The sequence below is a fragment of the Geotrypetes seraphini genome, chromosome 19 (genome assembly GCF_902459505.1).
Source record: "Geotrypetes seraphini chromosome 19, aGeoSer1.1, whole genome shotgun sequence".
Lineage (NCBI taxonomy): Eukaryota > Metazoa > Chordata > Amphibia > Gymnophiona > Dermophiidae > Geotrypetes > Geotrypetes seraphini.
The window spans coordinates 37075502-37100246 of NC_047102.1; the positions used below are offsets into that span (position 1 = coordinate 37075502).

At 42.8% G+C, this 24745-nt stretch overlaps 1 protein-coding gene across 1 annotated transcript in view; it reads right to left on the minus strand.

Moving 5' to 3' along the window:
- LOC117352221 (nitric oxide synthase-interacting protein-like) overlaps positions 1 to 24745 on the minus strand; it is a 69229-nt gene that overhangs the window by 3512 nt on the left and 40972 nt on the right. Inside the window, exons 4-5 of the mRNA XM_033928506.1 lie at positions 15642 to 15836; positions 4477 to 4604 (exon numbers count right to left, since the gene is read on the minus strand). Coding sequence (XP_033784397.1) covers positions 4477 to 4604; positions 15642 to 15659 — 146 coding nt within the window. The 5' untranslated portion in view covers positions 15660 to 15836. The remainder of the gene's footprint in view (positions 1 to 4476; positions 4605 to 15641; positions 15837 to 24745) is intronic.

A 24745-nucleotide genomic window follows, 5' to 3' on the forward strand; every position in this document is an offset into this window, starting at 1 on the left:
GGAAAGTAGACACCGAAATTCTGGGTCAGGGGTGAGTGCACACACTTTTGAGTCGGGAGTAGGGTCACATCATATTTATGGGTCACATTGTAATTCCGGGTCTAGGGGGAGTACACACTGTAGTTCTGGGTATATGGGGAGTACACATTGTGGTTCTGAGCCTCAGGAAAGCACAAATAACACAAACAATGCTAAAGGTGTTCAAATAGCTCAAACAGGAATATCCCCACTGAGACATAACAAAAATATAACATGGAGGGCTATGTACGTCAACGCACACAGTTTAGGAAACAAGATCCTGGAATTGGAAACAGAAATAAGGAATGCCGACCTGGATGTGGTGGCGATATCCGAAACCTGGCTCACAGACTCCCACGGGTGGGACATGGTCATACCGGGTTACAACTTGCTTCGCCGGGACAGAGAGGGTAGGAAGGGAGGGGGTGTAGCATTATATACTAAAGATGACATTAAGGTCACGAGAATCTCAGATGTCCAGTATACTGGGGAATCCCTTTGGGTTAATTTGGTCAGAGGGAAGGACAAATGCTTATATCTTGGCGTAATTTACAGATCCCCAAGACAACAGGATGACCTGGATATGGAAATAATCGAAGATATAGAAAATATCACCTTGCGTGGGGACACAGTATTGCTAGGTGACTTCAACATGCCTGATGTGGATTGGGTTACACTTACCTCTGCTTCCGGCAGCAGCAGGAGGCTATTAAACTCTATGAAAGGAGCAAGCCTCAGGCAACTGGTGTTGGAACCGACAAGGGATCAGGCAATACTGGACCTGATAATAACCAATGGAGAAAGTGTCACAGAGGTCTCGGTGGGCGACACATTGGCCTCCAGTGACCACAAAATGGTATGGTTCAATATCAGGAAAGGTTTCACTAAATCTACTACACTAACCAAAGTCCTCAAATTCAAGGACACAAATTTCAAAGAAATGGGAGACTTCGTTCACCAGGCGCTACAAAGCCAAGAAGAAACCGATAACGTGGAAGACATGTGGTCGACTTTGAAAGCAACCATACAAGAAGCAACAAACTGCTATGTAAAATCAGTAAGTAAACGGCGAAGGAACAATAAGCCACAGTGGTTTACTGCGGAGATCTCAGACCTGATCAAGGAGAAGAAAAAAGCATTCATCTCTTACAAACAATCAGGGAAGCAGGACTCTAGAGCAGACTACCTGGCCAAATCAAAAGCCGTCAAAACAGCAATCAGGGAGGCTAAATTCCTCATGGAGGAGTCTCTAGCAAAGAACATCCAGAAGGGAGATAAATCCTTCTTCAGGTATATCAGTGATAGAAGAAAAAACTCAGGCGGGATTGTACGTCTTAGGAAACCAGACGGAGACTATGTGGAAAAGGATTCGGAAAAAGCCCAACTATTAAATGAATACTTCTGCTCAGTCTTCACCCGAGAAGTGCCAGGGCTCGGCCCTCAGCTACAGAAAAGGGTTGGCTCAGTTGACCCGTTTAGTAACTTTGAGTTTACGCCCAGCAGTGTCTACGGTGAGCTGTCAAAGCTCAAGGTTAACAAAGCAATGGGGCCGGACAACCTGCACCCCAGGGTGCTTAGGGAGCTGAGTGATGTATTGGCGGAGCCACTGTCCGCGCTCTTCAACCTCTCCCTTAGTACAGGCAGCGTCCCGTTGGACTGGAGGACGGCTAACGTCATTCCACTCCACAAGAAAGGCTCAAAGATGGAGACAGCAAACTACAGACCAGTGAGTCTAACATCGATAGTGAGCAAACTAATGGAAACTCTAATCAAACGCCAATTAGATAAGATCCTGGATGAGGAGAATCTACGGGATCCCCGACAACATGGATTTACTAAGAGGAGATCCTGCCAATCCAACCTGATCAGCTTCTTTGACTGGGTAACGGGGAAGCTGGATATTGGGGAGTCCCTGGACATCGTGTACCTGGACTTTAGCAAAGCATTCGATAGCGTACCACACCGCAGGTTACTGAGCAAGATGAGTTCTATAGGATTAGGTAACACATTGACGAAATGGGTTGGGAGCTGGCTTGGAGGTAGGCTCCAAAGGGTGGTGGTGAACGGCACCCCCTCCGAAATGACGGAGGTGATTAGTGGAGTACCACAGGGCTCAGTCTTGGGCCCAATCCTATTCAACATCTTTATAAGAGACTTGGCAGAAGGGCTTCGAGGTAAAATAACATTATTCGCCGATGACGCCAAACTGAGCAATGTAGTGGGCAAATGCACAACAGACGAAGATTCAGTGCCCGACAACATGATGCACGACCTACTCCTACTGGAGCGATGGTCTAGGACATGGCAACTCAACTTCAATGCCAAAAAATGCAAAGTTATGCACCTGGGCAGCCAGAATCCATGCAAGTCTTATACCCTTAATGGCGAGATCCTAGCAAAAACGGTAGCAGAACGAGACTTGGGGGTAATCGTCAGTGAGGACATGAAGTCTGCCAATCAAGTGGAGCAGGCTTCGTCCAAGGCAAGACAAATCATGGGCTGCATACGAAGGGGTTTCGTCAGTCGTAAGGCGGAAGTCATTATGCCATTGTATAGATCCATGGTGAGGCCCCACCTGGAATACTGTGTGCAATTCTGGAGGCCGCATTATCGCAAGGAGTCGGTGCAAAGAATGGCCACCCGAATGGTCTCGGGACTCAAGGATCTACCATACGAAAAACGGCTTGACAAATTACAGCTATACTCGCTCGAGGAGCGCAGAGAGAAGGGGGACATGATCGAGACGTTCAAGTATCTTACGGGCCGCATCGAGGCGGAGGAAGATATCTTCTTTTTCAAGGGTCCCACGACAACAAGAGGGCATCTGTTGAAAATCAGGGGCGGGAAACTACGAGGTGACACCAGAAAATTCTTTTTCACTGAAAGAGTGGTTGATCGCTGGAATAGTCTTCCACTACAGGTGATTGAGGCCAGCAGCGTGCCTGATTTTAAGGCCAAATGGGATCGGCACATGGGATCTATTCACAGGGGAGGGACATTAAGGTGGGCAGACTAGATGGGCCGTGGGCCCTTATCTGCCGTCTATTTCTATGTTCTATGTAACTACTAGGATTTGATCCCAGAAAAGGATAAATATAAGTTCTGAAAAATTCCTGCCGTGAAAACCTGGTTGGCTCAAGGGTTGAATGCTGGGTTAGCAATTGGAGGCTGAGGGTTCGAGCCTCAGGTAAGGAGTAGGACTGCTACTACTCCAAAAGAAGAGGTTGAAGGTTCAACTCTATTTTGTGTCAACTACTAGGATTTGAACAAAGAAATGGATAAATATAAGTTCCGAAAAGCTCTTAGTGTGAAAGCCTGGCTAGCTCAAGGGTTGAGTGCTGGGTTAGTAACTGGAGGTTGAAGGTTCAAACCTCAGCTAAGGAGTAGGGCTGACACTGCTCCAAGAGAAGAGGCTGAGGGTTGAACCCAGGACTCTTTGGTGAAAGGTAACAAACCTTCCCTCTAGCACACCAATGGACTGACAAATGCTTATTCGCTTTTTCTCTTCCTTATACTTCTCCAGCCTTGTTTTGGATTTAAAATTCAAACAACCAGTGGGCTGATGGTAGGCTGCATCACATTTTCTCCCACTTATACTTCTCCTTCTCCTTACAGTCTAAATTAGATTGTCAACACTTCTGAGCAGGGACCGCCTGTGTATTTAAATCCCCACATGAACTGGACTGCAATCATAGACTCTGACTTCTAAATTGTTACCTGAATGCATCTGAAATACTGTTCCCAGGAAAATTAACAACATTCTTTGTAAGAGTATCTGTCTGTGCTATGCAGTTATTTAATTATACTATGTATGCTGATCTGTAACCCATTCTGGGCTCTTTTGGGAGAATGGGCTAAGCAACCAAATAAATATATAAATAAAAACAAAATGCATCTAAAGAAATTTTGTGCTGGATTTCAAATCTTAGATTTATAGGTGTTATTCTGGATAGCGCCACAGGAGGGTGCCAATTACATTAGAAAGAACTATATTTAATAGCTCAGTGCTGTCCTCCTGTGGCCATTCCTCAGATTACAGGTATAATCGCTTAATCATTGGTATAAATTTACAGCAATGTTCACTGCACCCCACCTTCTCTGTCCCTCCAGCTAGCTGGAGGTCTTCTACCTTAAACATTCTGGAATTTATTTTTACCTCTCGCTTATCTATTAAAACATACAAAGGGCAGTAGAAGGCCCTTATAAAGGAACAAGTCATTAAGTTCTGATAACGCTATCAGGTTGGTGTTTCATGAATCACGCCCATAGGATCCCTGAGGAAGACTTTAAAGGTCGAAACACGGACCTTGTTGGGTCCTCTTCATTGACTTTAGTTATGGATGAACTTAACAGCTTCGAACTTGAGGATTTACTGCTTGTTTCAATAAAGCCTTCATCAGTAACATCTGCTTCCACAGCCTTTTTTGCTTTGGACTTTATAAATCACGCTACCATTACCTATGAAGATTTATTCCGAGGTTCTGTCTTCTGTCTGTTGAGCTTCTGTTGAATAAGTAGAGATTGATCTGTACGAGAGTCATAACCCCCATGTTCCGAGTCATCTGTGCAAGTGTCTCTTCCAGTCTCTACAAAGAAAGAAACGGAAGGCAGAATCTTAAGCATCACTGAACTTATTAATTTAAGATGTATGGTGGTATATGGGACAGAATATTACCCATATTATCAATAAATAGAGTTATGAAAAGTAAGGAAAATGATAGAGCACAGGAAGGTGGGTAATCCCTAAATTATCCAACTGGCTTGAATAATGTGGGCTTTTATTACTTGTACCATTTGGACTTGCCCCCAACTTCTCTTATGCATGCATATCAGTGCACACAGTTAATTTGCATGCACAACTTGATTAATTGGCTTAATCTGTGCTAATAATTGGCAATTAACACCTCCTAATTGATACTAATTGGCATGAATTAAAAGTTACATGCACAATGTGAAAAGCACGATTCTATAAAAAGTATGTGCCAGTTGTAGTTCATGAATTTGAAAAGGGGGTATGGCCAGGGGAGGGGCTTGGGCGGATCATGGGAATTCCTAAATGTTATGCACATGAATATGCATGAGGTAGATTTGCATCTCAAGGAGGCAGTGCATGCAAATCCATCTCATACATATTCATTGTGAATATCCTGAAAACCTGACCTGCCTGTGGCTCTCGAGGATTGGAATTGCCTCCCCCTGTTATAGAATATGCCGATCCACGCACAACTTAGGCACAAGTATTTACACCTGGCTTTAGCTGACTTAAATGGTTGCACCTAAAAGTTATGCAATGCACTGGCATTTTGCGTGATTTTAAAAAAAGGTACAAGCACCTTATCGAATCGCATTATGCGCCTCTCTTTTTGGTGCTGTATATAGAATCAGGCCCTTAGTCCGTATTCTCTATAGGGTGCCAATCGTGCGATCGGACTGTATAGAGAATTGCGCGTCCACGAAAGTAGCCCAGGATTTTCTGGGCCTACATTTCCAACAGCCTATCTATGCCATGAATCGCACCTATGTAGGCTCTTTACGGCACCTAACACCACTTCTGGCATTAGCCAGGCCCATAGTGGCATTAAGCACTGTACAGCACCTATGTAGGCATGATTCCGACACCTTTTATTGAGGCGTCAGTAGGCACTTAATTTTTTTTACTGTTTAAAACAGCGTCTCTCAATTAACTTAGGCACCGGTAGAGTGCCTACCGGTGTGTAAGTTTTGGCATCGTTTATAGAATATCCCCCTCAAAGTCTATCAAATTACTTTACTTCCTTTTAATTGGAGATGTGTACGATTTCCAAATCCAAATTAGCTTACAGAGTAATGCAATGCGCATTAATCACGAGTGCGCAGATGGCTGAGCTAACTTCAAATTATACATGGGAATAATAAGATTTCAAAGAGAAATCATGTCGATGCTTTTAGGGTCATCAAAGAAAATTGTGTTATTAAGAAAGCAACTGCCCCCAGTTATGACCTGAACGGTATCTTTGCTCAAGTTAAGGTGTAAATTAAAAGGGAAAGAGGTCATAGAATTGTTTTGCATATTATTACCCTAAAATGACTCCTACTGCTTTTGTCAAACAACGAAAAAGCTCAGAGCAGATACAATCTGCCGTCTTCTTTTTCTTCACTGGTTTTGATTGATAGCTTGCTTTAAGGTCCCTACACAGCTCCCAGTCTTTGGAAGCAGCGATTCAAAGAGCAGGTGGAAAAATAATCTGCTCCGATCACAAGGCATCTGCTAAGTCATATTCACAGCCTAAGGAAGACATCCACAGTTTTGATTTCTACAGACATTCCAGAGTTCTGCAACACAGAAAGAGCTTCAGGAATCTCCAGGGTACCTGGGACATTTCAGAGGTGGCTTTTCTGTTATAACATAACATAAAATCGGATTTCCATAACCATAGAGTGCTATGCGGTTTACAAAAGATTGAGTTAAATTAACATAATTGAATGAGCTCGATAGAATGGAATTCTAATTATCTAAAAATTTAGTGAATATCAGAGTTTTTAATTGTCTTCTAAAATGTAAATAGGAATAAGAAGTCGGTAACAAATGCCGAAAGTCTTTATCATAAAGAGCCACCTGAAAAGAAAGGGTGTGGTTATGATATCTTTTAAATTTGCAGCCCTTGACAGACGGAAATACAAAGAGAACATGGGATCGTCTAAGGTTCCTCTGAGAGCCAACTGACCGAATCCAACTTAAAGAGGAGCCTGACCAAACCCAACTTAAAGAGGAGCCTGACCAAACCCAACTTAAAGAGGAGCCTGACCGAACCCAACTTAAAGAGGAGCCTGACCAAACCCAACTTAAAGAGGAGCCTGACCGAACCTAACTTAAAGAGGAGCCTGACCAAACCCAACTTAAAGAGGAGCCTGACCGAACCTAACTTAAAGAGGAGCCTGACCAAACCCAACTTAAAGAGGAGCCTGACCGAACCTAACTTAAAGAGGAGCCTGACCAAACCCAACTTAAAGAGGAGCCTGACCGAACCTAACTTAAAGAGGAGCCTGACCGAACCTAACTTAAAGAGGAGCCTGACCAAACCCAACTTAAAGAGGAGCCTGACCGAACCTAACTTAAAGAGGAGCCTGACCGAACCTAACTTAAAGAGGAGCCTGACCGAACCCAACTTAAAGAGGAGCCTGACCGAACCTAACTTAAAGAGGAGCCTGACCGAACCCAACTTAAAGAGGAGCCTGACCGAACCTAACTTAAAGAGGAGCCTGACCGAACCTAACTTAAAGAGGAGCCTGACCAAACCCAACTTAAAGAGGAGCCTGACCGAACCCAACTTAAAGAGGAGCCTGACCGAACCCAACTTAAAGAGGAGCCTGACCGAACCCAACTTAAAGAGGAGCCTGACCGAACCCAACTTAAAGAGGAGCCTGACCGAACCCAACTTAAAGAGGAGCCTGACCTAACCCAACTTAAAGAGGAGCCTGACCAAACCCAACTTAAAGAGGAGCCTGACCGAACCAACTTAAAGAGGAGCCTGACCAAACCCAACTTAAAGAGGAGCCTGACCGAACCCAACTTAAAGAGTATACGAGCCTCTACTGGTAGCCGATGTAATTCCCGAAAAAAGGGAGTTACATGATTGAACATTTTCAGTTCATGTAACTCCCTTTTTTATGGCAATCATCTTCCTAATGTAACAAAATTGATGGAACACTAATGATGTATATAACGTGATTTTAATCAAGGGAAAAAAGATCTCAAAATACCCCTAAAGTGTGATCAATAAAGTCACAAATATTTCGGGGTTAGGTATCATCACCGGTCAAAAACCCTTGAATTTTTAATATTTTTAATTTTAATTGATTTTTAGTCTTTTAAAACATTTTATTCTTTTATTATAAATATAGTATATGTCTATTTCATGCTTGAATTTTCCTTCTAAACTATTGAGCATTCAAATGACCAGCAACTATTGGTTCAATACCGTAATAATCATCATGCTTATATTTAAAGGATAGTAAGCACTTATCTTTGATAACCCAACGGAGGCCCGGTCCGTTTCGCACTAATGGGCTTCTTCAGGGGTAATGAAAAGGCTTATTAAATTGCCAGTTGAATTTCCATTTTGCTCAAAGATCTTTAAACAGAAGAAAAATATGAAAAAATACATTATATACCATATTTTACTGAATAAATCATTAATAAACTACATAAAGCACCCAGTGTACTATTATTGAAACCATAATTTAATATATATTGTTCTATATAGATTTTCTTTAATTTATGTCATGTTTAACATTAAGGTGTTATCTCCTTAAATTTAAATGTGTCTAAGTTAAATCAGTAAATCAATTGGTTGAAATATAATTTAAATGTTACAATTATGACTACAAGCTCAATGTTTTTTTGTAACAATTTGAATGTATCTCAGTTAAATAAATGTATCCATTGATTAAATGTGTTTTAAATGTTACAAATATGGCTGCAAGCTCAATCTCTTATTTGCAACAATCGTGTATACTGAAATCTACTGTCCACAGTGAATACTGAAAATGTCTTAAAGCTTGATGGTCTTTATACAAACGGCAGTGATCTCAAATCTGACCATTTAACAACTAGATAATACTTGCCGTTAATGAGACTTTCATAGGGTGAATTGTAAAAAATAAATAAAATGGCGCTCGTATTTAAACCGAACGCTGTGAACTTGTTAGCCAATCAGAACACTGATACACAACTGATATGTTTCTGTATATTAATTACTTTTAGAAAATTTCTTAATGTGTTGGTTTTAAAATATTAATGAATATATCAAAACTTGTTTTGTATACAGCAATGTCGACATTTAAACATTTGAATAAATCCACGATACATCAAGATTAGTTACCATGAAGCCGACTTGAAATTTGTCGGTGAAAAAATGTTACAAATATGGCTGCAAGCTCAATCTCTTATTTGTAACATTCGGGTGTATTGAAGTCTACTATCCACAATGAATACTGAAAATATCTTAAAGCTTGATAATATTTATACAAACGGCAGTGATCTCAAATCTAACCACTCAACAACTAAATAATACTTGCCGTTAGTGAGACTTTCATCGACTCCTCACCGAATTGTAAAAAACAAAATGGCGCTCGTATTTTAACCGAACGCTGTGAACTTGTTAGCCAATCGGAACACAAATACTTGACTAATGTGTTTCTAAATATTGATTACTTTTAGATAATTTCTTGATGTATTGATTTTGAAATGTTCATGGATGTGTCAAAACTTATTTTGTATACAGCGATGTCAACATTTGAACATTTAAATATACCCAAGGTACATCAAGATTAGTTGCCATGAAGCCGACTATAAAATTTGTCGGCGAAAACAGAATGTTCAAAACAGTATTTATAGCTTTGTATATATCAACCCGGACTGTTGTACTTAACGTGCAACATTCATTAAGATCTTATACACTTAAATTGTATGCCTTACAAAAAGTTGAAATATACCTGCAATGATGTATGCCGCCATTGAAAGCAATTGCTCGATCAAAAAAAGCATAAAGTTTAGTTTAAAGATAGCGCTGACATTTAAAGAGACACTGAAGATCTCACAGCCAATCGGATCTAAATATATTGAATAACGAGTATTCAAACTCTATGATTTAAATATGTGAAACCATATCTTCATATTAAATTCCAATAATACATCTGGCTGAATATGAATACACGAAACTGTGGACTTAACATTCCCATATAGAATTAAAATGACACTTTTTAAAAGAAAACATGCCATTCTATTTGGCTGTTTAGTCCATAAGGTTCTAATGAATGGAGTCTCGAGATCCAAAGTTGTTCTCTTCTCAATAAGAGCTTATTGCTATCGCCCCCTCTGTTGGATTTAGGAACTTGATCAATAACCCAGCATTTAAGTTGTTGAAATTTATGTTGAAATTCATTACAATGGGCTACCATGGGGGCTTCAATTTTTATTCTTTTAAGATTGGACCGATGTTCATTTAAGAGGAGCCTGACCAAACCCAACTTAAAGAGGAGCCTGACCGAACCAACTTAAAGAGGAGCCTGACCAAACCCAACTTAAAGAGGAGCCTGACCGAACCCAACTTAAAGAGTATACGAGCCTCTACTGGTAGTCGATGTAATTCCCGAAAAAAGGGAGTTACATGATTGAACATTTTCAGTTCATGTAACTCCCTTTTTTATGGCAATCATCTTCCTAAAACACTGCAGCACATTTTCCATTGCTTTTGTCTTCAGCACAATTCATTTTGCATCGGGCTCTTGGTTTGTTCCATTTGCGCTTCTGTTATTACTTAACTGATGCAGGAGAAAAGCTATTGGAAGAGTAAAGTGTTTCACTGTAAAAAGGATAATTTCCCTTTGAATAATGCATGCATTAAACAGCAACAGAATTCCAAGGGCCCCCCCCCCCCGGGGGGGAATCCTTATATTTCAGAATCACAATACCTTTACCTGGCTTTGATTTTAGGAGGCATGTTTCCAGTAGATTGCTAGTATACTGAAGGAAAGCAAAGAGCTGAGAATATGCCTGAAGCCAAGGATGCTTCTAGAGGCTTCCACGCACACTCGCTCTCTGAAAGCAAGAGCATAAGAAACATCCAAAGTCCAACGAGCTCAACAGTGGCAGTCTGGGCCACAATTATTCCTGCAGATTCCAAAATGTAGGGAAGTATGGAAATGGGAGGGGCTGCCACTTCCACGCACAACTTACAGAATACAATAAGTTACAACACCCTAGCCGCATTTTGTGCCCAATGAGAGATAAGAATATAAGAATAGCCTTACTGGGCCAGACCAATGGTCCATCTAACCCTGTATTCCGTCTTGACGGAGGCCAATACAAGTCACAAGTACCTGGCAAAAACCCAAATAGCAGCATTCCAGAGCAAGCAGTGGCTTCTCCCATGTCTGTCTCAACAGCAGTTTAAAGACTTTTCCTCCAGGAGCTTGTCCAAACCTTTTTTAAAACTAGCTATATTAATCGCTTTTACCACATCCTTTGGCAACACATTCAAGAGCTTAACTATTCTCTGAGTGAAAAAATATTTCCTCCTATCGGTTTTAAAAGTATTACTCTGCACGTTCATTGAGTGTCCCCTAGTCTTTGTAAATCTTGATGCAGAATAAAATCGATCCACTTGTACCCATTTTACACCACTCAGGATTTTGTTGACTTCGATCCTATCTCCCCTCAGCCGTCTCTTTTCCAAGTTGAAGAGTCCTAATCTCTTTAGTCTTTCCTCATACGAGAGGAGTTCCATCCCCTTTATCATCTTGATCGTTCTTCTTTGAACCTTTTCTGGTGCCACTATATCTTTTTTGAGGAAAGGAGATTAGAACTGAACACAATGCTCAAGGTGAGGTCGCACCATTGAGATGCAGGTCTATGGCTGTTGTAACTGTGAGCCCATAAATGTAAGGTGTACGAATACCAGGACACATTAGTATTCTAGACTGAAATCTGAGCAACCAGTTGCCATTATAGAGTAGGCTTTGACCACACACTTATAGAACAGCTCCACAATGCATTGATGTCATGACTCTAAGATGCACAAAGAGGTTTTCCCTCCTTATTCTGTAAATGCACATCCAAAAAGGATAATGAGGTTCCTGCAAAAGAACATTTGCTGGTTATTGCATCATGACTCCAGTGGAATCTGAGCCTGAAAAAGTTTATTAAATATAACATAAAACATAAAAATTACCTTTATAGACCATAAGGATCTATGCGGTTTACAAAAAATTAACTTATATCACAAATAGAACAATGAAGAAAATTAATTTTACCCCAAAATCTGGAAAATAAATAAAGGGGTCTTTTACTAAAGCGCTAACCGATTTAGCGTGATAAATGCTAACATGCCCATTATATTCCATGGGTGCATTAGCTTTTAGCGTGTGCTAAATCAATTAGTGCGCGCCTTAGTAAAAGACCCCATAAGTCTTCAAATGTCTTCTGAACTCCAAGTATGACATAGATACCAAGAATAGTTGTCTAAAATCTTGATCCCAAAGAGCAGCGTAAACTCATCTGCTCCCTAGTTGTCCTCTTGTGCTTGGATCCTCAGCCCCAGCTTTGAAATGCATATTCAGTTTGGCAAAATCAGCGCATCGACCCCGTAAAGTACAGAGTCAAAAAGTTAAGGGATGAAAGTTTGCAAGAAAAAATAGCGCGATAGAAAAACTTGGAACATGGCCGATCTCCATCATCCATGACATTGCTTTTTCCCCCGCATTAAATATTTTGCTCAAGGGATTGCACTTTGAAAACAGTAAATCTGTGAGAAAAGCCCTCATACTTGCAGGCAAGTGGTCCGTGGCTAAGAGTACTTAATTGCCCATTAAAACTTGTCTCGTGTGACTGCTTCCATGACATCTCTGGAGCTCCCTCTACAGCTGCTAAGGCAACCAGTCAAATATACCAAGACATGATTCATAGACTACTTTCTCCTAGTTTGTTACGATGGGAATCACTCTTTATAAAGTGGATCACAAAGACCTGTTTCATATCACATAATTGCCCCACTGTAATGCATAAGTTAAACCTTTTACAAATCAGACCCTTAGGCTCCGGTACTCAAATATCTTCTACATTTTACTATGCTAATCCACTGGAACTAATAGAAGCTGACGGGAGTTCCCATAAATATATAAAAAGCCATAAGATCTCTAAGGGAATGAAAGAGAGAGCAGATGGCATGGATGAGTAGTCTGGATAGGCCACACAGGCCTGTAGTCTCAAACTAGTACCAATATCGGTGGCCACCTTATAAGCCGCTACCTATCACGTGTCAATTACGCATCAGTGCCAGCTTCAGAATCACGCCAATGTGAAAGATAGGCACCAGAAATGTAGACCAGGGTTTTCCTGGACTACATTTCCAGTGCCTATCTTCATGTGAATCGTGCCTACGTAGACACTTTAAGCCACCAAACACCACTTCGGGCGTTGGCCATGCCTACTTTGGCATTCAAAGGCTTAAAGTGCCTATATGTGCCTGAAATCCCTGTTAAAAACGCCGTTTGGATAGCATTTTTAACGGAGGTATGGGTGCCTACTGGTACCTAGAAAATCAGTGTTGTTTTTAAAATCTGGGCCATAGTTTTTTTTTATCTGTAAGAATCATTTCCACTAGCAGGTCACCCATGTATCCACCACTCTATACCTATAAAGAAGTATTTATTCTTGTTTCTTTGCCTTCATTTTTCAATGGCTCTCCTGAAAGAATCATTTCCACCAGGAGGTCATCCAAGCATCTACCACCCTATATCAATAAAGAAGTATTTACTCTTGTTTCTTTACCAATACTCTAGGGAGCATAATGTGTTATTATTTCTAAGGTTGCGATAGATCATATTATTCCAAGATTCAGGATATCCCTTATAGGTTTATGCCCCTTGTTTCTCTTCCAAATCCTTTACACCAGTGGTTCTCAACCCTATCCTGGAGGACCACCAGAACAGTCGGGTTTTTGGGATAGCCCTAATGAATATGCATGAGAGAGGTTTGCATATAATGGAGGTGACAGGCATGTGAATCTGATTAAGGCTATCCCTAAATCCTGACTGGCCTGGTGGTCCTCCAGGACAGGGTTGGGAACCACTGCCTTACACTGTCTTCCAAAATTCAATGGGAAAATTGTCCATGGTACGGAAAGAAAGCTTTGGCCTTTTTTTTTAAGAGTATAAACGTCCAAATACCATTACGTTTTATCTAGAATGAAAAACATTAATATCAAACAACACAAATTCAGCCGCTTAATTTTTTTCCATCTAGCTCAGGGGTGTCAAAATCCCTCCTCAAGGGCCGTAATCCAGTTGGGTTTTCAGGATTTCCCCAATGAATATGCATTGAAAGTAGCGCATGCAAATAGATCTCATGCATATTCATTGGGGAAATCCTGAAAACCTGACTGGATTGTGGCCCTCGAGGAGGGGCTTTGATACCCCTGATCTAGCTGGTTATCTATTTTGCAGGACTTGACAACTTATGAACCTTCAACAGGAAGCTAGTGAGGTGTAGTTAGATCCTCTGCTGTTGACGTCACCATTACTGTTCCTATCCACAGTAAAACATTATTTGTTAAAACATTCCTCCTTGATGTTTCCTAATTAAAAATTAACCACACACACTTAATTAATTCGATCGTTAATGTTCTCGAGGGGCAGTTCAGGCCAGATTACGGAAGAAATGAAATCCATCAATCAAAGCTATTATGAAACTTCTATAAGATTGGCAACAAAATGAAACAAAATGAAACAAAATGAAACAAAATGAAACAAAATTCTGTACATAGCAAGTCTGTATCTCACTTCTTTGAAAGATTAATACATTGAGGGACTGACAGCTCATAGATCACTAACCCCTTCTTTTACTAAGGTGTGCTATGCGCTAACCGTTAACGTGTCCATAGACTAAAATTTTTACATTTTGTCCAAATTTTACATATAAAAATGAGACACGTATTATAAAAAATCCAAACACGTCCATGTTTCATCTACTGCTTCCTTCGGGGTGGGGGTTGTAAGGAAGGCAAAACCAACTTCCAGTGCAAACACTTACAGAAAACCAAGCATATATATATATATATATATATATATATATATATATATACAGTGGCATAGGGAGGGTGGGAGGTACCCGGGGTGGTGGGGTCTCCTGTCGCCCTCTTCTCCACCCCGCCGCACATGCTTCCCTGGTGCAAGCAGCATCTCTAACTCGTTGCCTGTGCCAGCATCGGCTCTCCTTCTGATGTCACTTCCTAGTCATGGGACCCGGAAGTGACGTCAGAGGGGAGTGACGAGGCTGGCACGATAAGAAGGTTGGAGCTGCTGCTCATGCCGGCGAAGAGCTAGAAGTATTGTGGGGGGTGAATTGAAGGCGTGCGTGAGGCGGGGGAGGAGTGGGAAGGAGCAGGGGACGGAGAGGAGGAAAGGTGCTGGCGCCACACCAAGACGGCGCCCAGGGCAGTCTGTCGTCCCCCACTTACTACATCACTGTGTAAATTAAAATATATATATTCTCTCTTGTAGGTCTCCACCATCAGCTGCCTTTGTATAGATAGATAGAGAGGAGCCAACTTTTCAAAATTATTGGGGGGGGGGGGGGGTGCTAAACCCAATATATATATATATCTTTCATATCTCTCTATCTATATCTATACAAATATCTATTGATCTAGCTATCTATAGAAGCCAAGTCTGCGGGTGCTGTGAGTGCTTGAGCACCCCCCACCCCTAATATTGAACAAACTCCTTGACTGTGTCCAGGGAGAGGTAATTTCAATTAGGTTTAGCACCCCCCCCCCCAATAATTTTGAAAAGTTGGCTCCTCTCTATCTATCTATACAAAGGCAGCTGATGGTGGAGACCTACAAGAGAGAGTCTATAAGCCAAGAATAATGCCCATTTTCTAACTTGGGCATGCCCCCTCCAAAGAATAATTTTCAGAATCAGTAATATGTGTGTTAATGCATGCCAACAGGAAAAATATTGCAAAATGCTTTAACGCATTTCTGTGGTAACCTGTTGGTATGCGTTAACCACACATTAAGGGCTTAATGCCCATTAGTTAACTGTACAAACGAAGCTTTTTGTATGGTTAAAAATCACTCTACCTCGTTCCTGTTCTGCATGTATTTCAGGTGATTCTGCACTGAGGGGCTGCGGTGAGATCCGATTGGGTTGAAGCCACGAAGAGTGTTTGTTCAGGTTCTGAGGATGCGTTTGGCTCTGGGCTAAGCACGGCATGCTTCTCCTAGAGGACTTTAGTGAGTGATCTTTACTCGTTTCACTTCTACTTGTATTCATACCTAAAAGCAAAAAAGATAGGAAACTGCAAATTAAAACCATATTTTCTAAATAATAGACGATAAAGCAGTGTGAAAACTCATTGTAAGCTCTCTAAGGGTGAAAACTTGCAGCAGCCTTTTCAGTACCAAGACAGAAGCGTAAGAGGATTACTTCTGCCCCAGCTCACCACTGGACCACGGACCAAGGGCTTACGGAGGCCTGTGACAGATCCAGGGTCCAGGAAGCAGGAGGGGAGATGCAGAGCCGGCTAGGACAGGGCAGAGAAGATTCCTGTCCCACCTCACCGCTAGTCACCAGGAGGAAATGGGAATTTCTCCAGCCGGCTGACTTGTGGTGGGGTTCGGGGGTTCCCTGCCGTGGCCGCTCCCCCATCAGCTGAACAGTAGGGACTTCCAAAATCTGCGATTTTGTAACCGGTGCCCTACAGAACTGCGGCTTTGGGGAATCCCCCTACCACACTCAGCTGCTGCGGTCTAGCGGCTGAAATGTAGACCTGGGTTTTCTGGGCCTACATTTCAACCGCCTATCATGGCGTGGCTCTGTAACTCGCGCCCTGGAATGATTGACAGGCAGTCCTCAATATCTTCTTGAAATACGATAAGGCCCGTGATGCTGTTTAATTCCTTGCAACAAGGCCTCATGCTGAACTGGGTCTGTGGTGATGCCACTGGCAGAATCGGTTATCAGTTGAACACCTCGCTCGGCTGTGTCATTAACCACCTTCATGGTATTGACAAACTGTTCAGTGGTACGGAAGTTTGGATCTTCAGACCACACTGTCCACTGGCTTTGCCAACCATTCATTGGTAATGCCAAGAGCGTGAAACAGGAAATGTGGTTCAGGTCCAACCAAGTCTCCCACTGACATGCTTCGGTGTACCTGCTTGCCACAACGAAACTGTTGTTTGCCAAAATGCGTGTGTTTAGGTATTAGCAAAGTAAGTTACATTTCTGTTATTTTCCACAATAAAGAGCAGACATGGAAGGTTCATTTAATAAAATACCGCTAGATTTTATGTATTCAGTGGCTTTGAGCGACCCCAGAATGGGCTTTACAAATATTTTTTAAAAATTATTTTCTGATCACGCACAATGAAATTCATGGGAAAAATTTCAATTCACACAGTTTTTCCAACTATAGGTTTTTCTAGACAACCTAACGGGGCAGGTGCTGGACGATCAGGCAGTCAAGCTTTTAGTCGATACTAAGAATTGCATCCATCTTTAATGGCTCATGATTTACTCAACTAAAATGAAAGCCTGACTCTAAAGAGAATATAATGCACTTTTCCAGCATTAGCTCAGAGAAAAAGACATGATTAAGTAGCATTTTCAAGATCATTTCGGTTGAAAATGAAATGCAGCAGTGGAATTGAAATTGTAGGACCACTGCTAATATTTGTGCTGCATGCTGAGGATTCTCCCATATTTTAGGAAATACTGCTTTGTCTAACCTACAGAGAAGATAAAATAGTAACATGAACCCAACAGATTCAAGTCCACAAAAACTAAAACTGTCCAAGCTATCTGCATTATTCTTTTTTCCATAACATCCTAAAGCAATAGCATTGCATTAAAATAATGAAGACGCAAGAGTAAGCAGCATATGGGCCTAACTGTTAGATGGTGGTAGGATGTCTATGGCCGCCATTACTAGAATCAGGGCCTATCTCTGTGAATCCCATCCCCCTTCTAAATGGATAATTTTGGACAAATTGAGCCGGATTCAGTAAATGGCACTGAAAATTCAGCACCAAGAAAATATCAGCGCTGAAAGGTATCCTATAAAGGGCATTCTGGGACGGGTGCTCTTCACAGCATAGGAGATAGGCCCCGATTCTAGTAATGGCACTCTACATTAGGCGGCCATAGACATCCTACCACCGCCTAACTTAATTGTTTTAATTGGTGAGAAACAGCAGAGTAATTGACAGCCTCAATTAAAACCAATTAAGAACTGACTTTAAAAAAAAAGGAGGCGCCAAAGGGTGCCTTCAAAATGGCTGCCATTCTCCCATCTAGAAAGGCGCTGTAGGACGCGTAATGCCACTGCAGGCATGGCTATCGCCAGAGGCTATCACCGGAAGTGGCATTAGTCATCATAAAGCGCCTTCATAGCCACAATTGTCATCAGAAATGTAGGCCTTAAAACCCTGGCCTATGTTTCTTATATGAAGCCGCAATTCCAAATTTTTTTATTTTTCTGTTCTTGCCCATTTTTGTCTCTCATAATATGTCCCTTATATTCCTCCCACCGGCTCCTTCATGATTTTTTTTTTCTATAAGGGATGTTCAGTATAGCACAGCATTGGGTATGTTTTTCATTGAGCTCGTGCAGGGCTTTCTTACCCACGTCACCTGCACCCTGCATTTAGTACATCCCAACTCTCACCTCAACTCCGTTAATACTCAGGCTGGTGACCCTCGGGGTTTTTTAGGCCTTCCTTTCTTTCTTTTCAGATTAGGGTAGGTTCTAGAATTTTCTCTTCTATTTAGTTTCTTGTCCGGGCTTGTTTTTCTCGATTGCAGTTTTGGCGCCTTTTCGCGAAACGCCTTTTCTCGAAACGTCTTTTCTCGAAACGTCACGTGACCGCTTGACCTCGAGCACAAGGTTAAAAAAGCCGGGCTCGCGCCACTTCGCTTTTAGTCAGGAGTTTGCGCGTTGCTGCTCGAGCGCTCGGGCGAAAGCTCTGTTCGCGGCTTCGCTGATGTTCTGTGACTTTTGCATGTCTCAGGTATGGCCTCTCTTCATGCCCCCCCCCTCCCTCCGCCGTGCAACCCCAGCTTTCTCGCCCGCGGGTCTTTTTCTCGACGTTTGCCTTTTTATATTCCCTATTTCGTGGGTCTTTTCCTGCCCCCCCCCCTGGCGCGTCTCATTAAGTGTGTTCCACAGTTGTGCCATTTTGGGGTTTCTTTTTTCGACTCGACACTTTCAGGTACAGTTTTATTCAGTTTTCCAGTCAAAGTCAAACAGTTTTACGCTTCTCTTTTTATTATTATTATTATTAATAACTTTCTGGGTTCCTTCATGGTACGTTTAAGTATTTTTTTTTCCGGTTCGGTTTTGTTCAGTTTTCCAGTCAAAGTTAAACAGTTTTACGCTTCTCTTTTTTATTATTATTAATTTTCTGGGTTAAAAGTTCACCGGGACAAAGACGCGCCCAGACAATTGAGCGGAGGCGCGCGCGGCTCTAAATTACTGTTTTTAGGGCTCCGACGGTGGGGGGGGGGGGGAGGAACCCCGCCAGTTTACTTAATAGACATCGCGCCGCGTTGTGGGGGTTGTAACCCCCCCACATTTTACTGAAAACTTAACTTTTTCCCTGTTTTTTAGGGAAAAAGTGAAGTTTACAGTAAAATGTGGAGGGTTACAACCCCCCCAACTCCCCATAACGCCGGCGCGATGTCTATTAAGTAAACTGGAGGGGGGGGAGTTCCCCAACAAAACCCCCCGTCGGAGCCCCTAAAAACTGTAATTTTGTGCGGCGCGCGCCTTTGTCTTTCGCGGTTTTGTTCAGTTTTCCAGTCAAAAGTCAAACAGTTTTACGCTTGTCTTTTTTTTTATTTTTATTAACTTTCTGGGTTCCTTCATAGTGTGTTTAAGTATTCATTCACATTTTGTTTTATAATTTCGGTTTTTTTTAACGCGTTGTCCCGTACCGGAAATCCCTGTGTGTTTTACTAGTTTGTTTGCTTTTTTTTTTTTTTTTTATACAGCTCGCATAGCCTTTTTTTCTCCCTGTATTTCTATCCATAGAAATGCTTTATGCTTCTTGCTTTTCCATATTGCTCCTATGGTGTTTCTAGGCTGGCAAGGGGTAAAAAGCGGACCTGACGGATCTTCCTAATGTTTTAACCCTCCCTATGCCGAGACTTTTGCCCTGAGGGCGGTGCCGCTTTTAGTCTCGGCAAAGGGAGGGAAAGGCATTAGGATCGGTCCGAGCTCAGATTGTTAAGGACGTGCAGTTTGACCCCTTCCCATGATGCTTTTCCAGGCTTCCTTTGCCCTCTCACTGGTTTTTCAGACTTGCATTTTTATGCTGTGCAATGTATGGATATACCTTATGCTTCATGTATCTAGTGTTTTTTATATGCACTACATCCTCCTTTGAGGTTATTATGTATTTTGATGCTTGTCTATATATGCACATACCTTATGCCTTTTCATTCTCTTTGCTGGGATTTTATATGCATTATATGCTCCTTTGACATTATATATTTTGATGCTTGTCTATATATGCACATACCTTATGCCTTTTCCTGCTCTTTGCTGGGTTTTTATATATACTACATCTTCATAGTAACATAGTAGATGACGGCAGATAAAGACCAGTCTGCCCAACCTAATTCAATTTAAATTTTTTTAAATTTTTTTCTTCTTAGCTATTTCTAGGCAAGAATCCAAAGCTCTACCCGGTACTGTGCTTGGGTTCCAAGTGCCGAAATATCCATCAAAACCTACACCAGCCCATCTACACCCTCCCAGCCATTGAAGCCCTCTCCAGCCTATCCTCCCCCAAACGGCCATATACAGACAGACTGGGCAAGTTTGCCTCTTTTGAGGTTATTATATATTGTGATGCTTGTTTATATATGCACATGCCATATGCATTTTCCTTTTCTTTGCTGGATTTTTATATATACTACATCCTCATAGTGACATAGTAGATGACGGCAGATAAAAACCCAAATGGTCCATCCAGTCTGCCCAACCTGATTCAATTTAATTTTTTTCTTCTTAGCTATTTCTGGGCAAGAATCCAAAGCTCTACCCGGTGCTGTGCTTGAGTTCCAAGTGCCGAAATCTCCATCAAAACCTACTCCAGCCCATCTACACCAAACTGCCATATACAGACAGACCGGGCAAGTTTGCTCTTTTGAGATTATTATATACTTTGATGCTTGTCTATATATGCACATGCCCTGTGTGTTTTCCTTCTCTTTGCTGGGATTTTATATGCACTATATATGCTCCTTTGACATTATGTATTTTGATGCTTATCTATAAATGCAAATGCATTTTGCCTTTTCCTTCTCTTGCTAGGTTTTTATATGCACTGCATCTTCCTTTGAGGTTATTATGTATTTTGATGCTTGTGTATATATGCAAATGCCTTATGCCTTTTCCTTTTCTTGCTGGGTTTTTATATGCACTAAATCCTCCTTTGAGGTTATTATGTATTTTCATGCTTGTCTATATATGCTCATGCCATATACCTGTTTCCACTCTTTGCTGGGTTTTTATATATACTATATCTTCATAGTTACATAATAGATGACGGCAGATAAAGACCCGAATGGTCCATCCAGTCTGCCCAACCTGATTCAATTTAAATTTTTTTTAAATTTTTTCTTATTAGCTATTTCTGGGCAAGAATCCAAAGCTCTACCCGGTGCTGTGCTTGGGTTCCAACTGCTGAAATCTCCGTGAAAACCTACTCCAGCCCATCTACACCCTCACAGCCATTGAAGGCCTCTCCAGGCCATCCTCCCCTAAACGGCCATATTCAGACACAGACCGTGCAAGTCTGCCTCTTTTGAGGTTTTTATGTATTTTGATGCTTGTCTATATATGCACATGCCTTATGCCTTTTCCTTCTCTTGCTGGGTTTTTATACTTGGACTTTTAAATGTTGTTTGATGTATGAATACAACTTATGCTTCATGTATGTAATGGTTTTTATATAAACTACATGCACCTTTGATGTTATTACCGTGTTTTTAGATCTATAAGACGCACCCATTCGCAACCCACAGTCAAAAGTCGCCGTGCTCGCCCGCCTGAAGTCCCCACCCACACCCAAAGCCGCCAGCAATCGAAGTAGCCCGCCCGCAGACCATAGTCAGAAGCCGCCCTCACCCGATGCCAAAGGAGCCCGGTCGAAGCCACCCACACCCTAAGCCAAAACCGCCCGCCTGCAGCCCGCAGTCAGAATCTGCCCGTCCGAAGCCGCTCGCATCCGAAACAGAAGCCACCTGCCCGAAGCCCACAGTCATAAACCGCCCGCACCTGAAGGATTCCGCCTGAAGCAGAAGCCGCCCGCCCATAGCTCACAGTTGGAAGCCGCCCACACCTGAAGCCAAAGCAGACCACCCAAAGCCGCCGGCACCAGAAGCTGCCGTCAGCCGAAGTAGCCCACATGCAGCCTACAGTCAGAAGCCGCCCGCAGCGAAGGAGCCCGCCTGAATCCGACCACACCGGAACCCGCCCGTACACAGCCCACAGACAGATGTCACCCGAAACAAAGGAGCCTGTCCGAAGCTGCCTGCACCTAAAGCAGCCTGCCCGCAGCCCATAGTCAGAAGCCTTCCACAACGAAATAGCCCGCCCAAAGCCACCCGAAGCCGAAGCAGCCCGCCCGAGGTCCACAGTCAAGCTACCCGCACCCGCCGCCGCCAGCAGATGAAACAGCCCACCTGGAGCACACAGTCAGAAGCCGACTGCAAGGAAGTAGCCGGCACGAAGCCGCCTGCACCCAAAATTGCCAGTAGCCGTAGCTGCCCGCTCGCAGCCGACAGTCAGAATCCACCCGCACCCGAAGCCGCCAGCAGCTTAACAGCGCGCCTGCAGCCCACAGTCAGAAGCCGCCTGTAGCGAAGGAGCCCGCCTGAAGCCGCCCGCACCCGAAGTCCCCAACAACCGAAGCCGCCCGCCCGCAGCTCGAAGCCGTCCCGGTACCTTTTTAAAGTTGTGGTGCTCTCCTGCTGGATGGCTGTCTTTGGAAGCAGAGCAGCGCGAAGCAGAAGCGCGACCTTTGCACTTACTGCCTGGTCTCGTGTCGCTCATTGATTGATTGGCTGATGTTAGTTTTTGATGAGAAGGCAGTAATTGCAATGGTCGCACTTCTGCTTCGCGCTGTTCTGCTTTCAAAGACAGCCATCCAGCAGGAGAGCTCCAGAACTTTAAAAAGGTACCGGGATGGCTTAGAGCTGCGGGTGGGCATCTTCGGCTGCTGGGGACTTCGGATGCAGGCAGCTTCAGGCGGGCTACTTCGCTGTGGGCGGCTTCTGACTGTGGACTGCAGGCAGGCTGTTCAGCTGCTGGCGGCATCGGATGCGGGTGGATTCTGACTGTTTGCTGCGAGCAAGCAGCTACGGCTACTGGCAACTTTGGGTGCAGGCGGCTTCGTGCCGGCTACTTCCCTGCAGTCAGCTTCTGACTGTGTGCTCCAGGTGGGCTGTTTCATCTGCTGGCGGCTTCAGCTGCGGGCAGCTTCTGATTGTGGGCTGCGGGCGGGCTGCTTCAGCTTCGGGCGCGGGCAGCTTTGGGTGGGCTACTTCACTGTGGAAGGCTTCTGACTAAGGGCTGCGGGCGGGCTGCTTCTGGTGCTCGCGTCTTCGGACAGGCTCCTTTGTTTTGGGCGGCTTCTCTCTGTGAGCTGTGTATGGGCGGCTTCGGGTGTGGTTGGATTCGGGCGGGCTCCTTCACTGCAGGCGGCTTCTGATTGCAAATGGGCCCGCCCGAAGCCACCTGCACCCGACGTTGGCAGCAGGTGACGCCGTCTGCCTCCAGCCCGAAGCCGCCCCGGTACCTTTTTACAGTTGTGGTGCTCTCCTACTAGATTGCTATCTTTGGAAACAGAGTGGCGCGAAGTAGGAGCACGACCTTTGCGCTTACTGTCTTCTCATCGAGAACTGAAATCAGCCAATCACTGTGCGACGCGAGACCAGGCAGGAAGCGCAAAGGTTGCGCTTCTGCGTCGTGCCACTCTGCTTCCAAAGAAGGACGTCCAGAAGGAGAGCATCACACCTTTAAAAAGGTACCGGGAGGGAGGGAGGGGAAAGAGTATTCGCTCCATAAGATGCCCCCACTTTTCTACCCCCTCTTTGGGGGTGGAAAAAGTGCATCTTATGGAGCGAAAAATACAGAATGTATTTTTATTGCTTGTCTATATATGCACATGCCTTATGCATTTTCCTTTTCTTTGCTAGGTTTTTATATGCACTATATGCTCCTTTGACCTTATGTATTTTGATGCTTATCTACATATGCTCATGCCATATGCCTTTTCCTTTTCTATTCTGAATTTTCATATGCACTATATGCTCCTTTGACCTTATGTATTTTGATGCTTCTCTATATATGCTCATGCATATGCCTTTTCCTTTTCTTTGCTAGGTTTTTATATGCACTATATGCTCCTTTGACATTATGTATTTTGATGCTTGTCTACATATGCTCATGCATATGCCTTTTCCTTTTCTTTGCTAGGTTTTTATATGCACTATATGCTCCTTTGACATTATGTATTTTGATGCTTGTCTACATATGCTCATGCCATATGCCTTTTCCTTTTCTATTCTGAATTTTCATATGCACTATATGCTCCTTTGACCTTATGTATTTTGATGCTTCTCTATATATGCTCATGCATATGCCTTTTCCTTTTCTTTGCTAGGTTTTTATATGCACTATATGCTCCTTTGACATTATGTATTTTGATGCTTGTCTACATATGCTCATGCATATGCCTTTTCCTTTTCTTTGCTAGGTTTTTATATGCACTATATGCTCCTTTGACATTATGTATTTTGATGCTTGTCTACATATGCTCATGCCATATGCCTTTTCCTTTTCTATTCTGAATTTTCATATATGCTCCTTTGACCTTATGTATTTTGATGCTTCTCTATATATGCTCATGCTTTTCCTTTTCTTTGCTAGGTTTTTATATGCACTATATGCTCCTTTGACATTATGTATTTTGATGCTTGTCTACATATGCTCATGCCATATGCCTTTTCCTTTTCTATTCTGGGTTTTCATATGCACTATATGCTCCTTTGACCTTATGTATTTTGATGCTTCTCTATATATGCTCATGCATATGCCTTTTCCTTTTCTTTGCTAGGTTTTCATATGCACTATATGCTCCTTTGACATCATTATGTATTTTTATGGTTATCT